At 51.8% G+C, this 21,513-nt stretch overlaps 10 protein-coding genes across 10 annotated transcripts; 6 read left to right on the top strand and 4 right to left on the bottom strand.

Moving 5' to 3' along the window:
• Nucleotides 1-48: 48 nt before the first annotated feature.
• AA0111_g7382 (hypothetical protein) lies at nt 49-1,867 on the top strand (the record flags this gene model as incomplete). Its single annotated transcript, XM_028653710.1, has 3 exons — nt 49-425; nt 541-958; nt 1,007-1,867. The coding sequence occupies 3 exons, from the start codon at nt 49-51 to the stop codon at nt 1,865-1,867; spliced, it is 1,656 nt and encodes a 551-aa protein (XP_028505118.1).
• Nucleotides 1,868-2,108: 241 nt separating this feature from the next.
• On the bottom strand, nt 2,109-2,876 carry AA0111_g7381 (hypothetical protein; the record flags this gene model as incomplete). The annotated part of the gene is made up of 1 exon (XM_028653709.1): nt 2,109-2,876. One exon carries the CDS (start codon nt 2,874-2,876, stop codon nt 2,109-2,111), a length of 768 nt encoding a protein of 255 aa, XP_028505117.1.
• Nucleotides 2,877-3,292: 416 nt separating this feature from the next.
• Nucleotides 3,293-4,155, top strand: AA0111_g7380 (hypothetical protein; the record flags this gene model as incomplete). The annotated part of the gene is made up of 2 exons (XM_028653708.1): nt 3,293-3,346; nt 3,460-4,155. The coding sequence occupies 2 exons, from the start codon at nt 3,293-3,295 to the stop codon at nt 4,153-4,155; spliced, it is 750 nt and encodes a 249-aa protein (XP_028505116.1).
• Nucleotides 4,156-5,047: 892 nt separating this feature from the next.
• AA0111_g7379 (hypothetical protein) lies at nt 5,048-6,757 on the bottom strand (the record flags this gene model as incomplete). The annotated part of the gene is made up of 3 exons (XM_028653706.1): nt 5,048-6,012; nt 6,065-6,353; nt 6,404-6,757. The coding sequence occupies 3 exons, from the start codon at nt 6,755-6,757 to the stop codon at nt 5,048-5,050; spliced, it is 1,608 nt and encodes a 535-aa protein (XP_028505272.1).
• Nucleotides 6,758-7,370: 613 nt separating this feature from the next.
• AA0111_g7378 (hypothetical protein) lies at nt 7,371-7,562 on the bottom strand (the record flags this gene model as incomplete). Its single annotated transcript, XM_028653705.1, has 1 exon — nt 7,371-7,562. The coding sequence occupies one exon, from the start codon at nt 7,560-7,562 to the stop codon at nt 7,371-7,373; it is 192 nt and encodes a 63-aa protein (XP_028505196.1).
• A 476-nt stretch (nt 7,563-8,038) lies between these two features.
• Nucleotides 8,039-9,175, top strand: AA0111_g7377 (hypothetical protein; the record flags this gene model as incomplete). Its single annotated transcript, XM_028653704.1, has 1 exon — nt 8,039-9,175. One exon carries the CDS (start codon nt 8,039-8,041, stop codon nt 9,173-9,175), a length of 1,137 nt encoding a protein of 378 aa, XP_028505275.1.
• Nucleotides 9,176-10,197: 1,022 nt separating this feature from the next.
• On the top strand, nt 10,198-12,306 carry AA0111_g7376 (heat shock protein 90; the record flags this gene model as incomplete). Its single annotated transcript, XM_028653703.1, has 1 exon — nt 10,198-12,306. One exon carries the CDS (start codon nt 10,198-10,200, stop codon nt 12,304-12,306), a length of 2,109 nt encoding a protein of 702 aa, XP_028505027.1.
• A 678-nt stretch (nt 12,307-12,984) lies between these two features.
• AA0111_g7375 (hypothetical protein) lies at nt 12,985-14,506 on the top strand (the record flags this gene model as incomplete). The annotated part of the gene is made up of 4 exons (XM_028653702.1): nt 12,985-13,030; nt 13,076-13,702; nt 13,751-14,149; nt 14,220-14,506. The coding sequence occupies 4 exons, from the start codon at nt 12,985-12,987 to the stop codon at nt 14,504-14,506; spliced, it is 1,359 nt and encodes a 452-aa protein (XP_028505273.1).
• A 2,330-nt stretch (nt 14,507-16,836) lies between these two features.
• Nucleotides 16,837-17,483, top strand: AA0111_g7374 (hypothetical protein; the record flags this gene model as incomplete). The annotated part of the gene is made up of 2 exons (XM_028653701.1): nt 16,837-17,327; nt 17,381-17,483. The coding sequence occupies 2 exons, from the start codon at nt 16,837-16,839 to the stop codon at nt 17,481-17,483; spliced, it is 594 nt and encodes a 197-aa protein (XP_028505274.1).
• Nucleotides 17,484-18,460: 977 nt separating this feature from the next.
• On the bottom strand, nt 18,461-20,111 carry AA0111_g7373 (hypothetical protein; the record flags this gene model as incomplete). Its single annotated transcript, XM_028653700.1, has 4 exons — nt 18,461-18,509; nt 18,572-18,968; nt 19,022-19,529; nt 19,596-20,111. The coding sequence occupies 4 exons, from the start codon at nt 20,109-20,111 to the stop codon at nt 18,461-18,463; spliced, it is 1,470 nt and encodes a 489-aa protein (XP_028505278.1).
• Between the last annotated feature and the right edge of the window lie 1,402 nt (nt 20,112-21,513).

Raw genomic sequence — 21,513 nt, 5'->3', positions numbered from 1 at the left:
CGCGTTCCTCTTCTTATCCTTCTCCAGCTTCCACAGGAGTATTCAATAATGGCTATCTTACAAACCCTCCTCACTGTCGCCTCAGTGGCTTCCCTCGCCACGGGCTACGAGCCCAAGGCGACATACAATGCAAGTAATTTCTTCGACGATAGCTCCTTCCGTTTCTACAACGGCTGGGACAAGTTCACTCATGGTCTCGCTTTCTATGTCTCCAAGGAAGAAGCAACTGAACTTGGACTTGCCCGTATCGAAGACGGCAAGGTTCGTCTTGGGGTCGACACAAACCAGGTACTCACTCCAAAGGAGCCTGGTGAGGGCTATGGCCGCAAGAGCATACGACTGGAGGGAGTGCAGACGTTTGATAATGGGCTCTTCATTGCCGATTTTCATCATTTACCTAGTGGATGTGGCATGTGGCCTGCTCTGTAAGCTTGCCCACCTGGAATAACCACAGTTAATCACCTTCAAGACGTTCAAGGCATTTCGTGCTTCCTGTTCTCTGTGAGATTCGTCGTACATGCAGCAGCTAACCATGTGCAGCTGGCTTCTACACGATAATGCTGACCAAGAGGACTGGTACTCCGAGTTCGACATTGTCGAAGGCGTCTCGAAGAATAGTTGGAACGAGCTCAGCATCCACACTGCTCAGACGCCATGTAAGATGCGGGATAATGGCGGTACCGGACAGACGCGCGACGACCTTGAGTGTTCGAGTGGTCACAACTGTGGAGTCAACGGTCCTGACGGCTCCTTCGGCCAGGCCTTCAATGATCGCCACGGCGGAGTTTGGGCAGCAGAGGTCAGCAATGGTGGCATCAAGGCCTGGTTCTTCGCTAGAGGCAGTGAGCCCTCGGGCTTGGACGGTGATCATCCCGATCCTAGCAGATGGGGCAAGCCTGTGATGAACTTTGTTGGGGACGGCTGTGACATCCAGAAGACGTTCAAGAAGATGAAGATCGTACGTATTCCCGTATTCGTTCGTGCGAGTACTCACTGACATGGAAAGATTCTCAATATTACCTTCTGTGGCAGGAATGCGGGTGGCGATACCTGGGCTGGCTACTCAGGTTGCGCAGCAGAAACCCACGACGACTCTTGTAACCACTTCGTTGCAGCTAACCCTGATAAGCTCAAGGAAGTTTTCTATCTTATCAATTCCGTGAGAGTTTACCAGAACGGCGCCGGCAGTGATTACCCAAAGAACAGCCTCGCATCCGAGATAGCTCAAACAGTCCTCAACTCCACAACGACTGCAAAGCAAGCTGTCATTCCAGTTGCAACTACTACCATCACCACTTCGAACAACCTCATGGCTTTGCCTACAACAGTGATTCACGGTACTAACTGCGGCTCATACGACCCGTCGACATCTGCTACAACCCCAACCACTCTTGCCTCTTTCTACGGCATGCGTCTTCCAGCGCCGGTTTCCGAGACAGACCCTGAAGTGATTTTAATAACAACTATCGTCACGACAACGAAAATCATGACGCTGCGTGCGACTCGGACTGGTGGTGATAATTACAGCCCGTACGAGCCTTCCGCCTCGAGAACACTCGCCTCTTCCTACACTGGACATCTCTCCGCGATGGCTTCAGAGGCAGCTTCCATGGCTATCACAGTCACCACGGTCATAACGGTAACGAAGGTCATGTCTTTGCCTGCGACTTTGACTGGCGGCAACAACTACGGTCCTCATGACCCATCGACGGCGGCTGTCAAGCCTACTGGCACAACCATTGGCGGCATAAACTACGTTCCCTTTGATCCGTCGGTTACGTCTATCAAGCTCGTAGGCACAACCACTGGTGGCATCAATTATAGCCCTTACGATCCATTGGCAACATCCGCGCAGCTTGGTGTATAAACTGCCACTGGAGCTGTATCGGCGAAGGCGGAGCATATATCGCGCACAAACAGGGCTCTATTTTCGTTCATGTATACCTCGGCGTCATAGACAGAAATATGAGATGGAGATCACAATGTACGGATAAATGAGCAAAAGCGGCAGGACAGACGCGGCGATTTGATTTCAAGATACACCATACAAATTCAGAGATACATAAATGAATGCAGCGTGCCCTTCATATTTTGATCTAATATCCTTGCTACCAGGGGATTGTCGCGCCGAATCGGTCCACCAGCCTCCCGCTCTCCCATCCTTCCTTGGTCATACTCGTCAAAACCCGCATACAATCCCCCACACTCTCCTCCACCCCAATTGCTCCTTCCTCCTTCCACTCCACCAGTCCCGTCTCCACCCGTCCCGGATGCAGCATCAGAAACTGCACATCCGGTATATCGATGACAAAGCTCTTCACTACCGCATTCAGGGCCGCCTTGCTAGCACGATATGCATACCCGCCACCCGCCGTGTTCGCAGATATCGAGCCCATTCGAGATGACAAGATGATGACCTTAGGTTTTGATGAGCTTTTCGTAACAGTGGCTAGTTGGAGGTTTGACAAGAACGATCTGATAACGTTGAAAGTACCCCAGGTATTGATTTCAAGGGTTTTCATCATGGTCGGGTAATCCATGGCTTCCAGTGTTTCTGCTGCCGCGACGACCCTGTTGCTATCTTTCTCATGAGCCACGATATGTGGAACAAGACCCCGGATACCGGCGCAGTGAAGGACTAAGTTGATGGGTATGGAGCTGAGTGTCGATGCAAGGTCTTGGATCTTGGAAGTTGATGTTATGTCAATCTGATGGAATTGAATATTGGTCCCTTGTTGATTGTCAATTTGGATTGGGAAGGATTGGTTGTCGATGCCTATTATGTTGGGCCGTGATGGCAAGGAAGCATAGTGTTGTACGAAGGCAAGACCGAGACCGGAGGATGCGCCTGTTATCAGGATGGTTTCTGATGCCATTGTTTGTGTTAGGCCGGGGTTTTGCGCTGTTGGCGAGTTCGACAGCTGAGGCTTGTAAACACTTGAGAAGATGTGTATAGATACATGGTCAATGTACTCGTCTCAATGTGGCAATTTTGTTGGAAAGGACCTTTACTGCAAAAGTGATGGTGTCGGTATTAGTGGGGGGTAGAGGCACATGCCGCCTATGTTTGCCGATTCCGACAGGTAATGGTTCCCCGCAGTCTACCCGTTAACTGGCAGACAAAGACCCAAACAGGTGGTTCGGCTTTGGACAAGCACATAACGTCTACCTGAGGATGGTTCGATGATTGGAAACTTCCGGGTCGATAAATACGGCTTTACAGATCTCCTAGGTATAAAAGAAGCGAATCACGAGAGATAGCTGTAGGGAAGTACACGTCAACGAAGTTGCAATGTTCTACCAACCTGGAAAAGAAGACCACGGATTACCATACGATCCATTCAAAGTAAGTATGCTTTGCCAGATTTCCAGACGCCATGAAGGCAATCAGAAACATTATTCATCTATCAGAATTATGTACACTCAAAACTCTCTTAGCAGCCACTAAGCCCAACCTAGGCATGCGTCCTTCCCCGACCGATAGGCTGGATATCGACACTCTCACCTGATGGCCACGCAAATCTAGCTCCCTACTCTCAATTCAACAATCTCACCTTCGACCCGCCATACGTAATGTTTAGCGCCAATCAAACGCCTAGCAACTCACAGAAAGATACTGTCCGCAACGTCGAAGCTACAGGAAAGTTTATTTGGAATCTAGCGACGTATGAGCTAAGGGAGGAAGTAAACAGGAGTGCAGTGCAAGAAGAATACGGTGTTGACGAGTTTGAGAAGGCGGGTGTAGAAAAGGAGGACAGTAAGCTGAGTGGAGTTGTTGTAGTTGGCAATAGTGGCGAGGGCAGGAAGGAAATGATGATCCCAATGGTGATGCGCAGTCCGGTGAAGTTCGAGTGCGAGTACTACACTACGTTGCGACTTCCTGGAAACCCGCCTATGGGGTCAGCAGACGTGGTGATAGGGAAGGTAATCGGTGTGCACATCGATGAGCGCGTGTTGACTGATGGCAAGATCGATGTGAGGAAGACGGAGCCGATTGCTCGATGTGGGTACTACGAATATGCGGTCGTGAGGGATACTTTTGAGATGCGCATTCCGGGAGAGGACAAGGCAATTTTAGCGGGGTTGGAGGGGAGTGCTAAGAAGAACGAGATGTTGGATAGGGAAGGGCATGTAGGCGATGACGCGAAGCGATGATAGGAGCTGCCATACTAGACAAAGATCAGTGGAACAGCCGATGATACCACTGTGTCTGTCTAGAGACTGATGTGACGAGCAAAATATATACACGAAACATTTTCGTTCCAGATACCACTCCACAGTCCGGACTTCTGGACGCCAAAACAAGCAGGGTGTCCACGCGTAACAATATGAGCGCAATGATACCAGATTCGATATCCATGGGACCTTGGAATCTACGCATTGGGAAAGCCACCGTGAAAAGCTTCGACCTATTGATTTGGCTCCAAGCAAGGCTTTCTTGGGTAGTGCGATAGCTCCAAGGCAATCAAGCGACATCGCTCTGTTGACTGCTCGTGGAAATTAGCAACATCTCCCATGTTGCAGCGGCTTCTAGGGGCTCACTTACCAGCCATATATACCAACTCTTCTATGAAGGCGTCATTCAAGTTTACTTTGCAGCACGACAGCCACCAGGAAAGGTGTCAACGCAGAATGAGGATGTAACAGAGTCACTAAAACTTGGACAGGCCAAGCCAACGCCCAAATCACGTAGCATTCGCGTTAGCACGTGGCTGCTTTCGTTCCGAACACGTGAGAACGAATGCTCAACGCCTGTCAAATATTTGGTACTTTGTCGATCGCGCGAGCAAACAGACGACTTTGCTTTTTAGAGAGACGTGTTTCTCTTGCGTAAAATTACAAGCAGCGGTCGACGAGGAAAGTTTCTTCCAACGAGAAATGCAGAGGTAAGTAATTATGGAACAAGCATATTAAGTAGTAGGCGGAGCAAGCTTGAGACGACTAACAAGAACATCGCTTATGCAATTCTTGTCTGGTATGATAAGTGCTACAGTAGCTACAACAGCATAGAGTGCTCTTGATTCTTCCCATCATAACAACATATTTCCTAGTAAACATAACGGAAGTTGGGATTCTCCTTGTCCGTCAGATCGTCAAATCCGTGAGCGTTGCTAATCTCCTTTCCAAACTCGCGGTCCTTCTTCTTGTTGCGGAGCATGAGGTTGAATCTCAGGAAGGCAATGACACAGAGTAGCGCAGAATAACATCCGAGATGGATAGAGAGCGACTTGAGGTAGCGTGGGTCGCCGTCAAAGAAGACCTTGGGACCGATGGCGTTACCGGCACACCAAGCAAAGAAGTTCATGGTGATGCAGACAGACTTCTTGGTCTGACCTCCGACGTTGCGCGTCAGCATGGACATGCCGAGACCTTGGGCAGCCCAGAAGGTGAAGATGATCCAATAACTGATTAGTAGACCAGCTTTGGTGGCGTTGTTAGTGTTCTTGACAGTCATGATGACGATTGTGCCAGTAAAAGCTGGGATCATGAAAACGGCCATGGTCAACAGGTTTTGCTTTGTCTTCTTGACCATCCAGGCTGAGCCCATGAGTGTGGCAATAATGACTACACCAAGAACCATGGCGAGCAGTTGAACCTGGAGGACATCGAAACCGAGATCCTGAATGATGATGTTGTAGAAGGCACCGAGTCCAGAAGTGGGGAGGGTAGTGAAGATCTGGATACCCATGTAGCAGTAGGTCTGGGGATCGAGGAGAGCCTCCTTGAACTGGTAGGCACGGAACTTCTTGTTTTGGAGACCGGTCTGGTTAGAGCGGACACGCTCAACCATGAGCTTCTTGTCTTCTTCAGACCAGCACTTGGCGCGCATAGGGCTATCAGGAAGTGTAAAAATGACATAGAGTCCCCAGAGGAAAGAGACACAGCCGTAACAGATGAAGATGGCTTGCCATGACCTAATTGGCGCATTTCCGGGGTTCGCCTTGAAGCTAGGATGTCTGATTGTGGAGAAGGCGTATGCGAGAAGACCACCGACGATCTGTTGGGCACCGTCTAGATGAAGAGATTAGTCGTTGTTCTATGAGTTTGACTGTATTCCGCTCACTCATCATGTACCAGTAAGTAACGATCTGAGCCTGCTCCTCACGCTTGTACCAAAGACCAGTCATGATCAAGAAAGCCGGTTGGCAAACGGCCTCGAAGATACCGAGGAGTGTTCGGACAGCAACGAGCGCAGGGAAGCTGAAGCAGAGGGCGTGGCAGGCAAGTACGGTACTCCATGCGAGGATGTTGAAACCAAGGTATTTGGCGACTGGTACTCGTTGGAGAATCCAATTGGTTGGGTATTCGACGACAAGCACAGCGAGATAGATACAGGTGGTGAGCCACCCAAACTGTCACGAGTCAGTACGCGTTACTAGTGCCCACAGACTTTGCAACTCACAGTCTCCTTGGAAAGAAGGCCAGGAACATCGTCACGGATACCCATGATTGAGGTAGCGGACATGGTACCCTTATCTAGCGATTGCAAAAAGTACGTGATGACCATAATGGGCAGTACACGCCGATCGATCATCTTCTTCAACCTCTTGTTCTCTTCTTCGGAGATAAAGACTTCAGAAGCGCCTGCGTATTTGGCAACTTCCTGGTCAATTCGGTTGTAGTCCGCATGCTCGCCTTTCTCGTCTCCGACGGAGAGTACGCGCTCGACCTGTGTGATGTCCTTCTTATCGTCCGATTGACGAAGTGTCTCGGGTGCGTTGTGTACGCCATCGGCGCTGGCTCTGGCGGTGGCCATCTTGAAAAATAGGCTTCCGAGAAATTGACAGCGGAAGAGAATGAGGTTCAAAAGAAAGACCCCAGGACTCGCAGTGAGCTGGTAAAAAGTGGAAGAGCGGTCGAGTTGATATTTCTACCCGATTTTAGATTGTCCGTCCAAGCGTTCCCCGGCCTCCAGCTACCCCATGCTGGCAGGCTACTCCGCAAATCCTGGGATAGGAACCTGCACCTCAATGTCTAGCCAATATTGATGAGTCGTTGTTATCTCCTTTCTCCTTGTCTCCGTATCCCGGTTTGACGTAGCATACTGGAAAGGCGTGCTGCATGCGCGACCCTGTGGGCGCCAATGCTGCATCTTGAGTCGCTAGCCTCTGGGGTTCGCCACCCCCGCCACGGTGCCGTCCAAACAGCTTGTGGAGTCTTGTGGAGTGCTTGTGAAAGATCAAGCAGTGTGGAGAGTGCCACCACTTGGCAATGGTCCAAGTCTGGTAAAATATCGGCATAGATGATCCCGAACCGCCCCTCGGGTGTGAGAGGGAATGCATGTGATGGGTCAGGCTCGTGCGAGTGGCATGCGAAGCTTTGTTCCCTGGCATGCGGCGGCTGGTGGAAGATTTCGTCCGCCTGCATCGTCAGTGGCGGTTCTCCTTCCCAGGAAGAGTCGAGTCAGGCGGCCAAGCTCCTACACGGCGGTTCTCCTTCCCACCACGGTGCCTTCCGGCTCTCCAAGACATAAGCGATTGGTGACCCTTGACGTCGGTGCTATCGGTATAGTCCTCAACGAGCGTCGGCGTAATGCAGTGCGAGTGCGGCAGAGATCCCATTTTGGGATCTTAGCAGTGGACTTGGGAGGTTTGAGCAGTGGGCGTCAAAGGTCTTGGTGTTTGATGCTTGACACGAGAAAAGAGCCGCGTCTTCCAAGAACCCATCTGCTGGAGCAACACCACGTGTGCCCAGCTCCCAGTCGGGGTAGAGATGGACGAGTCGGTGCAACAGGGCACGAGATCTGGATGGAATCTGGCAGCTGCATGCAGTTCAGATGTAATAGACGCGGTTGAGGACCCTGAGACTTCCCCAGTTTTCGCTCCCCGCTCTGTATCTGGGTTGAGCTCTACCGACGCGTGTGACCGACGGGCTCTATGTAATACCCACTTGGCAGACTACGCGTGTGATAACATCTGGTCTTTTCGATACCTTCCTCCTTCCACTCTTGCCTGTCTTGCTCCAGATTTCGATTGCTTGCGACAAGCCCACCAAACACCTTCTGCGAACGCGATAAACCTCAACGAAGGCGTCCACCATGTCTACACTCACAGTTCATGGCCTGACCAAAGGCCAAATAGACGAGAAGATCCTCCTTCTAACACACAACCTGATCAACATTCACGACACAACGGGCGAGTTCCTCCTGAAACTCGACGATGGCCGCGTTATCGACACAAAAGGCTGGGACGGCTGGGAGTGGACACATGGCATAGGTCTTTATGGTCTGTGGCACTACTACACGCTGACGGGCAGCACTGCAACCATGGACATTATGAAGGGCTGGTTCGAGAAGCAGCTCAGCAAGGGTACAACCAAGAATATCAACACCATGAGCCCGTTCCTCACATTGGCATATCTGTATGAAGAGACAGGAAACAAGACGTTTGTGCCTTGGTTAGACACGTGGGCTGAGTGGGTGATGCATGGACTGCCCCGCACAAAGTTTGGCGGGTTCCAACACGAGACGTACAACTCGTTCAACAAGGATGAACTATGGGACGACACGCTTATGATGAGCGCACTGCCTCTCGCAAAGATTGGTCTTACGCTCAACAGACCAGAATATGTAGAGGAAGCAAAGCGCCAATTCATCCTGCACTGCCAGTACCTCTGCGACACATCCACAGGCCTGTTCTTCCACGGCTGGAAGTGGGAGGACAAGGGTGGATTGGAGGTCGGCCACAACTTTGCGCGCGCGCGATGGGCGCGTGGTAACTCGTGGTTGACGATTGCGATTCCGGATTTCATTGAGTTGCTTGACCTCAAGGAGACAGACCCCCTCCGTCAATTCCTCATCGGCATCCTTGAGTCGCAATGTCAAGCACTGCTGAAGTTGCAAGGCGAGAACGGCATGTGGCGCACACTTCTTGATATTCCTGTCTCAGAAGGCAGCTACGAAGAGGCGTCGGCCACAGCAGGTTTTGCATACGGTATGCTCAAGGCGTGCCGGAAACGATATATTAGCGGAGACGTATACCTCCAGAGCGCAGTCAAGGCGATCAAGGCCGTCATGGGTTGCATCAGCGCGGAGGGTGAGCTAGAGCAGACAAGTTTTGGAACTGGTATGGGACACGATTTGCAGCATTACAAGGATATCGCCATCACCAGTATGCCATATGGCCAGGCTATGGCTATCATGGCGCTGGGAGAGTTTATGAGGACTTTTATCTAAGACATGGCTATATGAATACACGTATCAAACGACGAATGAATGACTGTACACCAGCACTCGTATGGAAGGGCATGTGGGTTGTGACTGACATGATTTCTTCCGCTCTTGTATACGACTTTTCTGTTCCCAACGATAGTGAGAGAAACATGAGTCGAAGCGGACCAATCTGACTGTCTGTGTGATTCTGAGTATTATTCATCACGGAAGCGCGTCGACCAGCTTGTAGCGTTGTTCAACCAGATGGTCGCCTGAAAGCGTGTCTCATTTGTCGCCAACATATCCTCTCAAAGGCCTTGTGTCCCCTCTGTTGTAGACGATGTCTGAGTCTCGCATCGGATCGGACGGGACGGGCGGTGCTTCGCAAGGCAGCTACGGAGTGTTAGCCATGGGTGAGGCTGTACAAGGCTGTGCGAGGCTGATGCTCTGGAGCTGGAGCGCGAGCTGTCACTTGGGCGTCGCGAAACGGGAAGCCATGGCGGGCGTAGTGAGTATTTCAGTGCTTGATAGGAACAGTGGCAGTAGCAGAGCAGAGGTTTCTAGAAGCAAGCTGCTCGAGCGTTTGCGCGTAGCTGGCGGGGACAGGCAGGCAGATACAGAAGTCGCGATTGTTCTGCCCCTCGCTACTAGGCGTTGCCGGGGAAGGCGCGTTTGGCGGTGAGACACAATTGGAAGGGCTGCCCCACCCTGATTGGCTCCGCCGCGGCCTTCTCTGCAGTTCTGCCGCTCTGTCTAGAAGATTCTCGAGCTCCACCAAAGGCTATATCAGCCCCAAACTCGACGCCTCCCACTACTTTTTCTTCATCGAATTGCTCTCTCCCATTTCAACTACACAGACAACCTCGTCTTTCTAGTCTGCTCTTCACCACACGCTACAGAAGAGCCCAGCAAGTCGAACTACCCCGCCTAACTGTACGTCTTCCCCACACTCACACAGCCTAGTCGGCTGCACTGCATCGAGGCACCCATTGCGAGCTCTATCTGACTCTCTCTCTCCTACAGTCTACTCCCACACAACCGCCACCATGTCTGGGGAGACCTTCGAGTTCCAGGCTGAGATCTCTCAGCTGCTCGGCCTCATCATCAACACCGTCTACTCAAACAAGGAGATCTTCCTGCGAGAACTCATCTCCAACGCCTCCGACGCCCTCGACAAGATCCGATATGAAGCCCTCTCAGACCCAAGCAAGCTCGACAGCGGCAAGGATCTCCGCATCGACATCATCCCCAACAAGGAGGCCAAGACCCTCACCATCCAAGATAGCGGTATCGGCATGACCAAGGCCGACCTCATCAACAACCTGGGTACCATTGCCCGCTCAGGCACAAAGCAGTTCATGGAGGCTCTGTCAGCCGGTGCCGACATCTCCATGATTGGTCAATTCGGTGTTGGTTTCTACTCCGCATACCTTGTCGCTGACCGCGTCACCGTCGTCTCAAAGAACAACGATGACGAGCAGTACGTCTGGGAGTCCAGCGCTGGTGGCACCTTCAAGATCACCGAGGACACCGAGGGCGAGCAGATCGGCCGCGGTACCAAGATCATCCTCCACCTCAAGGATGAGCAGATGGACTACCTCAACGAGTCCAAGATCAAGGAGGTCGTCAAGAAGCACTCCGAGTTCATCTCATACCCCATCTACCTTCACGTCCTGAAGGAGACCGAGAAGGAGGTCGAGGATGAGGACGCTGCCGAGGAGACTGCCGAGGGTGACGAGAAGAAGCCCAAGGTCGAGGAGGTCGACGACGAGGAGGAGGAAAAGAAGGAGAAGAAGACCAAGAAGGTCAAGGAGTCCAAGATCGAGGAGGAGGAGCTCAACAAGCAGAAGCCCATCTGGACTCGCAACCCTCAAGACATCACCACTGAGGAGTACGCTTCATTCTACAAGTCCCTCTCCAACGACTGGGAGGACCACCTTGCCGTCAAGCACTTCTCTGTTGAGGGTCAGCTCGAGTTCCGTGCCATCCTCTTCGTTCCCAAGCGCGCTCCCTTCGACCTCTTCGAGACCAAGAAGACCAAGAACAACATCAAGCTCTACGTCCGCCGTGTCTTCATCACCGATGATGCTACTGACCTGATCCCCGAGTGGCTCAGCTTCGTCAAGGGTGTCGTCGACTCCGAGGACCTTCCCCTCAACCTGTCTCGTGAGACTCTCCAGCAGAACAAGATCATGAAGGTCATCCGCAAGAACATTGTCAAGAAGACCCTTGAGCTCTTCAACGAGATCGCCGAGGACCGTGAGCAGTTCGACAAGTTCTACTCTGCCTTCGGCAAGAACATCAAGCTTGGTATCCACGAGGACTCGCAGAACCGCGCTTCCCTTGCCAAGCTCCTCCGCTTCAACTCCACCAAGTCCGGTGAGGAGCAGACCTCCCTTACCGACTACGTCACCCGCATGCCCGAGCACCAGAAGCAGATGTACTACATCACTGGCGAGTCTCTCAAGGCTGTCCAGAAGTCGCCCTTCCTTGACACCCTCAAGGACAAGGGCTTCGAGGTTCTCTTCCTCGTTGACCCCATTGACGAGTACGCCATGACTCAGCTCAAGGAGTTCGACGGCAAGAAGCTTGTCGACATCACCAAGGACTTCGAGCTTGAGGAGTCCGAGGAGGAGAAGAAGGAGCGTGAGGCCGAGGAGAAGGAGTTCGAGGGTCTCGCCAAGAGCCTCAAGACTGTCCTCGGTGACAAGGTCGAGAAGGTTGTTGTCTCACACAAGCTTGTCGGCTCACCTTGCGCTATCCGTACCGGCCAATTCGGTTGGTCAGCCAACATGGAGCGTATCATGAAGGCTCAGGCTCTCCGTGATACTTCCATGAGCTCGTACATGTCTTCCAAGAAGACCTTCGAGATCTCGCCCAAGTCCGCTATCATCAAGGAGCTCAAGCGCAAGGTTGAGGCTGATGGTGAGGATGACCGCACCGTCAAGTCCATCACCCTGCTTCTCTTCGAGACCTCGCTTCTTGTCTCTGGTTTCACCATTGACGAGCCCGTTCAGTACGCTGAGCGCATCCACAAGCTCGTTTCTCTTGGCCTGAACGTCGACGAGGAGGTCGAGACCGAGCAAGAGAAGACCGACGCCTCCGCCGAGGCACCAGCAGCGGCCGGCGAGAGCGCCATGGAGGAGGTTGACTAAGCGCATCGCCCGTCTTGGCTGGTTTCGAAAAGTTTGGTCGGCGCTCTGATATCCCTTTCATGTGTCATGGCTTTCTTTCACTTTCTACACCTCACTTGCATGATGGACGGAGCTTAATCTTCGATGGCGTCTTAGAGTGGTGGTACTTTATGCATCACGAGTAATGGATATCCCGAAATGTATCTTACGTAGACTTGCCTCTGGGTAGTTTTCATGAATGATGAAATGTTCAAAACAATCTTGACCTCGGCTGTTTGCTTTTCTTTTGCTTCTTCATGGTGTGCTAGCTAACATGCAGCAACAAGTGTTCATCGCCAATGACAAAATGGCTCGTATCTGTTCCATCATTTCTAGTACCTATTTTCGCGCACCTTGGTTTGACAGACGCCAGTTTGGTGTTGTGATCGATCTAACAACGTCAGGGTCCAAGGCCGCCCATGTAACGGCGATCGTCCCGTGTCCAAAAAACAGGATCTCCACGGCCTGGGCCACTTTCGTACCTCCACAACAGCAAGGATGTGAAGGGTGCATGACGTATGAGGAAGCGCGTTCATGATGTCTAGAACGCGATTTCCTGGTACAACATCTGGACTGCTAAAGCCCATCCACGCTTGCTGCTGTTATTGCGATACTTGATCATTCAGCCTCATCTTCTAAAGCGCACGTTGCTATTCCAAAATGTCGGCCGTAGACCAGCTCAAGCAGCAGAATGCTGCACTCCAGTGTAAGCTAGCATATAATGTGAAGGACATGGACTAATCTGTTCCAGCGAGCGTCGGAAACATCTCCAAAATGGCTGGATCAACCACAACGGCCCCAGCGAAGACAGCAACATCAGCTGCCAAAGCTACGCCAGTGAAGAAGCCCGCTGCGACAGCTACGGACACCACAGGATCGGCTGCTGCACCAGTGAAGAGAGTGCCGAGGAAGTTGAATGCAGCAGGCGCATCTGCTTCAACTCCAGCAAAGACCGCAACCACGCCTGTAAAAGCGACTCCAGCCACGACTTCAACGCCCATAAAGAAGCCAGTGACCGCTGCTTCAGCAAGCAAGCCCGCGTCTACTACTACACCTATAAAGAAAACGCCCGTCACTGCAGGCAAGACCCCGATTAGTGAAGCTTCAAAGCCAGTACGCCAACGCACACCTCTGGGCACAACCAAGCCACTGCCAATACGTAAGAACCCGGTTACAGGCGCAGCGCAATCTCAGCCTGACAGCGCAGTCAGTAAGACGACTGGCGCTGCGCCAGTGAAGAAGACCACAACTGCTGCGTCTTCTACTGTAACAAAGGCAACCCCCACAAAGGCTACCCCAGCTAAAGCTACTCCCGTTAAGAGGACGCCGGCCAAAGTGAATCCAGACGGTACGGTCCCTACCAAAACAAACCCTGATGGTACTTACCCAACCCCTCTCTCCGTAATAAAAGCTCATCCCGCTCCAGGCCAACCCACTCCTCAGTCCACGCTAGCCGCGAAGAAGCAACCGGGCATTGTTGGCAAGGGGGTCAATACCGCCACAGGCACTCTGAACAAGACTGTTGGTACGACGACTGGAGGTCTCAACACTATCACCGACTCCGCGACCACGGGTGTAAACAGCACAGTCAACGGCGTGACTGGGTACGCCGGCAAGGGGCTGGACAAGCTACCTGGTGGTGTAGGAAAGCCAGTCAAGCATGTAACGGACAACGTGGGCAAGACAGCTACAGGCGCGGTCGATAACGCATACTATACCGTCGGTTCAGCGACCAAGGGCGTGCAAGGTACTGTTAGCAAGACCACTGGTGCCATTGGAAGGGGTGATGTCAAGGGCACTGTCGCTGGTGCGACGAGTGGAGTTGGTACGCTCACCTTCCCCTACCCGAATCACATGGCGCGCGGTATATGAAGCTTTACTGACACCAGTTCTAGGAAACACTGTGACTGGAGTGGGCAAGGGGGTAGGAAACACGGTAGGCGATGGCCTCGCTGGTCTCGGGAGCACAGTCGGCGGTCCCGTCGGTGGTGTGGTCGGAAACGTAGGCAAAGGTGCCAACAACGCCGTCGGCGGCATTACCAGTGGAGTTGGTGACGGCATCAGCAAGCTTGGAAAAGGAGATGTTATTGGCGGTGTTGGAAGCACCCTCGGTGGTGTTGGAAAAGGAGTCGGTGGTCTTCTTGGAGGCATCACAGGCTATGGAGAGGACAAGGAAAAATGAAGGTTCAAGGTCGAGAGGTGGTTGGATAGCGTTGAAGAGGTTGAAGATGAGGACGGGGAGCAGAAGAAGACTGAAGGAGATGTTGGGAAAGATGAGCTACACGACTCTGTACTAGAGATGACGGAAGCAGGTGTGCGTGCCCATGTTGAGCAATCGGATTCAGAGCATGCGCACGTCGGACAGGATGTCCACGAAACCTGATATATTGTATGTACATCTATGCAAGTTATTATTGCCTGATCAGTAGCTTACCATAACCGCGTACACGTACACATCCATGCAAAATGTTGCTACGATCAACATCCAAGAGCTGGCAGGTTGAGGATAGAACCATTTCTGCAACACTCATACAATACGCAACACCAATCCGCCTTGCACACTTATCATCACTCTGAGTAACATTAAAAACGCCGCCGGTAAAACGGTTATACGACACCACGCGGCCCTCATCGCTTGGAGAATACCTTGCGAACCTGCCGCTGATCATCTGGAGAAATAACGCCGAGCCGCTCCTCTTACGGCAATCTGCGTGACAGCCTGTCATGGTAGCGTGTCTTGCTTGCATTGCCGTGATAGCGCCTCTTGGTGTTTCGCCATGGTATGTTTGGCTCACTTCGAGCGGGCCGTTGTGGCTTTTGAAATTAGGTGCGTGGATGAGGTGGCTAGTGTTGGTGTTGGTGTTAGTGCGATCTGCAAATATCGAGGGATTTCGAGGAGATGATGGTCGTTTCGCTACTTCGAGGCTAGGCAAGTGTCCCATGGAGTTGCATATTGCGCTTCATGCTCCATGCTCATATGTTTGGTCCGGATACGACCTGGTCCTTAACTATCGATAGCGTTGATAAAGTACTGGAGATGTACTGCTTGGATGTAAAGGAGTCCTGTCTGCCAACTCCCTCCTTCTGTATGCATGTCATGCCGTTCCATGGATGCATTGTCTGATCTTGCACGCCCTATGCACCTAGTCTTTCCAACCAACCACATGGTCATCACCAATTGTTTGGTTCTTTGCGGGCCGTTACTTTATTTACTTCCAAATACCCCGGCTTGGGTGCCTGCGCCACTTTTGCGTCGTCACCCCAAGTACCACGCCGAAGGTTGCCGTGCTTCTCGTGTTTCCAAACGTGCTCAATTGGTACAATGGACATTCGGAGTTTGGGCCGGCCGCGGTAAAAATGAATGTCCTGCCGTCCCATCCGATGATGCTCCCGTCATGAGCTAGGGGAGGCCTTGCAAAAACGTTTGTTTGTTACAGGGTGAGATGAAAAAGGGCTGAGGTTTGACCATCTCACCAGAATGGGTGGCTTGCGTCAACTTTGTAGGATGGACAAGCATCAAGGCTTGGTATGTTCTGACATACGTCTGCGAAGCTTGTTTGATGGGTGATGTTGAATTGTCGCTCCTATCAGCTCTCACATATGCTTTCTAGTGAGGCATTTTGCTCATTAGCTTTTAGCTTGTACTTCGTATCGTCTCACTCCGGTCCCTTGAAGGTTTCGCGGCTCTCAGGTGCAAGAGGGCTTATTTCCTCGAATAAGACGTCGGACAACATCACACAACACAACACATACATCCTCTATTCCTGGCCCGTTGGACGACCATGCTCGGCAACATCAGCATCAGGCTTTTTTTGTTCCAAGCAGCCCTTTTCGCGGAGATTCAAGCCACATGTTCGGATGTATATGTGGGCCAAAGCGTTTGCACTAAACCTCTCGTGGACCAATCCAGGGACCAATCCATCCACTTTCACGAGCAACGTGAAGAAAGTGTGGCTGGGCTAGGTAGTATTCCCGGCACCATTTCACCCACTGGAACAATAGCGCAGGCGCGAATTCGTACCACAGTCCTTTTCTGAGCATGTCACTACCCAAGACTATTGGCCTGCCCAGCGTAGCCCGCCGTCAATGCAGCGAACCTGGTGAGGCGGTGCCTGGAAGAAGATCGCTGCAGGGTAACATATTCACTCAAGCCAGTTGCCGAGGCCTAGCGCAAGATGTGAATGCAAGCGTGCGTACACGCTGTGACGCTTTCTCCCACTCATTTCACGCTTGGTTCAAAGACTCATAAGCCACTCAGCTGCCCTCAACTACACGTGGCTCTTGAGACGATTATACCAAGACGCTGACCTCTGGCACCATTGGAGGGGATTCTTGATACCGGGTGCGTCGCTTAACATGTACATACGAGAGTGAACGCGCTAACGAGGGTCTAGATCCCAGTGATAGACTACATATCACCACCCAAAGCAGACTGTCACTATATCGTGAGATTCCGCCCCGCGAGTGTTGGAGTTCCTCATCTTCCACGCCTCGACTCCAAATACCAGAACCATGTTCTTCAAGAGCAAACTACTCCTCTCATTCGTGGGCCTTGCTAGCGTCATCGCTGCCCCAACGAAGCAACCCCGTCTTGAAGACCTCCAGTGCCGCTGCCTCACCTTCTCCACAAGTGCCGCACCTACGCTTTGCTCTTACCAGGAACAACTCACACTCGACTGGGACACGGCTTACTCGCTTGCAACCGTCAACGATCTCAAGATACAGTTCGCTAATAAGAAAGCCATGACCAAAGTTCTTGCACTTCCCAAGCCTGTGCCTACTAGCATCCTCTTGAGCGTTCATGAGGGACAGGTACGGCCATTGGACCCGGCGAAGAAGGTGCAGAATGAGAATAGAATTGTCTGTGGGTTCGGAGATGAGGTTGAGCACGTGGGGGATCACGAAAAGAGCCTGGAGGTAGAGGTGCATTATGTCGGAACCGTGCTGGGGCTGTTCATGTTGCTCCTCATCATCTACCTTGTTGGAGACTATCTGTGGACTAGGTGAGCTGCTGCAATTTCGCCTTGAGGGAACTGTGCACTAACAGTTGTTCTAGATACATCTCTCGTGTCGGAAGCATAAAACTGGAAGGAGATGAAAAGACTTTGACAGCCGAGTTCGAAACGTCGACGAACAACTTGACAATCGACTACCCTTGATCAACCTCGCGGCTTCGACTACTTTGTCCTACACTGTTCATATCAAAGACCTTCATTGAAAGGCATCTCAAGAGTGCAGTTGCACAGACGGGTTTCCCTTGTAAGCAGGGACCATGACAGAGAACTCGCCCGATCCGACTCCTACCTACCAACTCCAGCTGTGATTCCGGATAGACATGTCTGCAGAGCCTCATTATTCACACGATCGTCTTCGAGGTCTGTCGCTCACGTTGACAGGAGTAAACAGAGCGTAGTACACTCCCCGAAGCCTTTGTGAGGATTCGGCAGAGCATCATCACCCATGTGCGTTTCTGTAGAGGTGTCTCAGTCTGCCTGTTGTCTGTTCTTCGATAAGGGTTAAGAGGGCTACGACGCCAGGTGAAAGACGGCGAAGATTGCCACAAAGGGTACCTACCATCAGCGAACAATGCGCATGGGCGCCTCTTGCGAGAAAGTCGGCGATGGGTCGTTGGTATCAGATGATTTTAAATATATTCAAAGCATTCCTTGCTGCTCCATATGGCCCGCTGCTTGAAAGTTCTGGCACTCATTGAACAGTCAGAGAAAGTGCATTCGTTCCACACTATCATTCCTACATTGTGATTTTCTATCACAAAAAAATTGGACTGTTTAGCACTATACCGCATCACTGCTTGCTCAACAACTAAATCTATGATCATACATGATTATATATCCAGGCCTGACCAGCCCTATTACACGCTTTATATACATGTCTATACGCACTCATGATTCTCTTAGTATGTCCTCCGCTGTAAGCTTTCCTTCCCTTTTGCTATGCAAACAAAAACAAAAACACGCTCATTGGGGGTATAATCGCTTTCACATGCCTGTTCCCGCGTATTACTCCGGAAGATAACAATGCATTTCTCCAACTCTTCTTGCATATATATACGCCAAACGAGAGTGAGGTCGTCTGACGAAGACGTCGATTGTACATGTATACGTACGAGGGGCGCTCAAGTGGCTGACTCAGGGTAGCTGAGCTGGACTTTGGGTTCATAAAGCCTATTGTTACAAGATTAGTCCCAGCTTCAAACAAGTTGCTCAGTAACGTAGAAGGAACTTACATGAACGTCTCGTAACGAACACCCCTCCTCTTCTCCCTATTACGGTCTGTGCCCTCAGCACCGACGCCGGCATATAGCTGTGGTTCCCAGTCCACGACGTCTCTCCACCGCTTCATCAGCTTGCGCCAATAACATGCTTCAGCTGCTTGCGTCAGATATCTTTCTCTGAACACTTGCACCGAATTGTCTGCAATGCGCTTTGCCTTTTCTGGGTGGTCTAACAAGTCTTCCATGGCGGAGGAAAGGTCGGAGAAGTCGCGTTCTACTTCGACAAAGTTTTGGTTTGATCCGTTAGAACGGAAGAGGTAGTGGTGATGTTGTATCCATTGCAGTTTGTGCGAGACGATTACGGAGCGGCAGAGCTGGCGGTACTTCAGGGAGCCAGAGTAGGAACGACCTAGTGAGGACTGTTAGCATCGTTTTGGCTAATGCCGATAGACACCATCATACCTTCAGCATGGGCAATGAACATGTAATTACACTGATCCACTGGGCCCAAGAATTGCTCTTTGAAATTTGGATCTGTCCACTTGAGTTGCCCGACGTCACTCCATGGTTTGCCCTTGGCAGCATCAAGCAGCGCTCTCCGTAGTTTGGGCGCGAAGGTAATCTTGCCTCTCCAGACCAACTTCTCAATTTTCTGATCCCACGACTCGACGGTTTCTCGCTGCACAGCCTCTTGCGCAACCTCTTCCAGCGTACCCAGTGCAGGCATATCCCAGCTCCAGAAGCCAAAATCAGGTATCAACCACAGGTTGTGATCTTGGACACGACGGGTAAGGGACCATATCGGCTTCGCGGGCTGAGCAGGGAGGTCTTCGACAGAGAAGACAAACTCAATGTTTGGAATATCGGCGGTTGAGGGGGCAGCGAGAACGGCGCGATAGATGGCACTGAGGGTTGCAATGGCTTTTTGGCGGTTGACGTTATCGACCATATGAGTTTCGAGGACGTAGAGCTGTGTCATATGTCAGCATAGGCCCTGCATTCCCCAGATAATCGCCAAGACTGCACTAGAACGTACCTCTCGGTCATAAATCATAGCCCTGACCATGCCCTTTGTGAGTTCAAAACTGTTGAGATCCGCCTGTGTGACCTTGCCCCAGCGGTTCCTGACTTTGACCGCGCGCTCAATGTCCTCGTATTGACCGGGGAAAGCGCTGTCGCACTGGGCCTCATCCAGGCCATAGTTGTTCTTGTCCCGCGGATAGGTGAAAGTCCAAAGATTATGTTGCTCCAATTCTGTTGCATTGGTCGCGAGAATGGCCTGGTTGGAGGCACAGTCCAGACAAGTGTCGCATGAGAAAGTGGTACTGAACTCGCACAGACAGCGTCCTGCAGGCATGTACTCCTTGACTAGCGGCGGTAAGGAGGGGTTCTGTGTGCGCGTGCCATAGAGGATGGTGCAGATGAGCAGGAAGAGCAGAGCGCATGCCGAGACAAAGAAGAAGGAGAGGACTTCTCCGCCGGTGGGACAGCGGCGACGGTACACGGTCTTGTCCTTCCGCTCCTCCACTATCCACATCTTCTTCATGAGCATTGGTGCTAACCGAAACCGGGAGACGCGAAACCGAGACACGATGAGACGAGAGCGTAGACGCGCGAACGTGGTCGGTCGCAGGTGTCTATATTATCGAAATTGGGAGGCTTCGAAGCGTGGATGGGGGCGACATGGATGGCGACACTACCAGATGGATATGCACAGGCGAAGGGGAACACTAGGACTGGGTCAAGGGTGAAGGGCGAGCGGCGATGCGGCTGGTGGAGGTGAAGGATCGAAGGCAGAGCCAAGCCCCGGGCGGAGGAAAGAAGAGGGGCAACAATGGGACTGACGGCGGGAGGGATGACAAAAGCGCTCTCACAGTGGATTTGGCATGCTTGTTGACAAGACGTTTACCCCCATTGGAGATACGGTGAGGCGTTGCGGAGTGCAGTGGGCGGGAAATATAGGGTCAACGCTTGCATAGGACAGGGGTGCGCCATTGTTTGTCGCTTTTAAGCATCTCGGCTGTAACCGCAGCACCAAGTACGAGAATCGCATTCAGCATGAGAATCCCATGTCTGCTGGGATACATAGGCGAGCATCGTCTTCGCTGCGCAGACTCGGGCGTTCCCTGCGACTGTGTCTGTACGTCCGATTCTGACACTCCGTCCCTCGTGAGGTGCGACATCCTTGGAACTGTTGAACACGCGCGGCCTCTAGCAGCTGCCAGCCCAATCTGGTAAGGCGGCATGCGACCCACTGCATTTCCTTGATGTCACCTAAGCGCGCTTCTTGAAGATGCAATAGTCGCAAACATCATCGTTACTCTGGCCACAGGGCGCATGCATGCGCTTTTAGCTTCGCAGCAGCGGCATCTCCATGTGTTCGCATGCACACACAGATTTCTAGCTCTTGTACTTGGTGTAGTTGCGGCAGCAGAAACTCAACCCATCGCTCAGATTCCCAACGACATTGAATCCGCTGTTAGTCGCCATTAAACCTCTGCATTTGTGGGCCGTCCCTGGTTGTCGAACCCGTGGCTAGTGGCTTCACCATAGCGCGATGCAGTTCTGCACTTCACAATTGCCGTGGTGGAGTATTACATCATTATACCATGTCGCGTGAAGTACAGGTGGATCTTGCAATAACTTCATGTCGATTTGCAATGCATGCTTTTTTTGTTTGTAGATCCAAAAAGTGTAATAGATCGAGCACTGTAGACAGGACGTCATTGTTTGCATGTCCATGTACAATTCAACAATAGGATGTTGCATCCTGTGTGATAGATTCAGTTCAACCCGCCAACTCCCTGTAGGCGCTCGACCCGCTGTATGGGGAGGCCATCAATGCTAAGCGTTACTCCTAGATGCAGTAAGACAAAAGAGACACTAAAAGATATACAAGCACAACGGCAAGGTAAAGGCCAAAACCAAATGTCAACATGAACTGATTGGCAAAA

The sequence above is a fragment of the Alternaria arborescens genome, assembly GCF_004154835.1.
Source record: "Alternaria arborescens strain FERA 675 chromosome Unknown contig_16, whole genome shotgun sequence".
Classification (NCBI taxonomy): Eukaryota; Fungi; Ascomycota; class Dothideomycetes; order Pleosporales; family Pleosporaceae; genus Alternaria; species Alternaria arborescens.
This window is presented reverse-complemented; position numbering and strand designations above follow the sequence as displayed.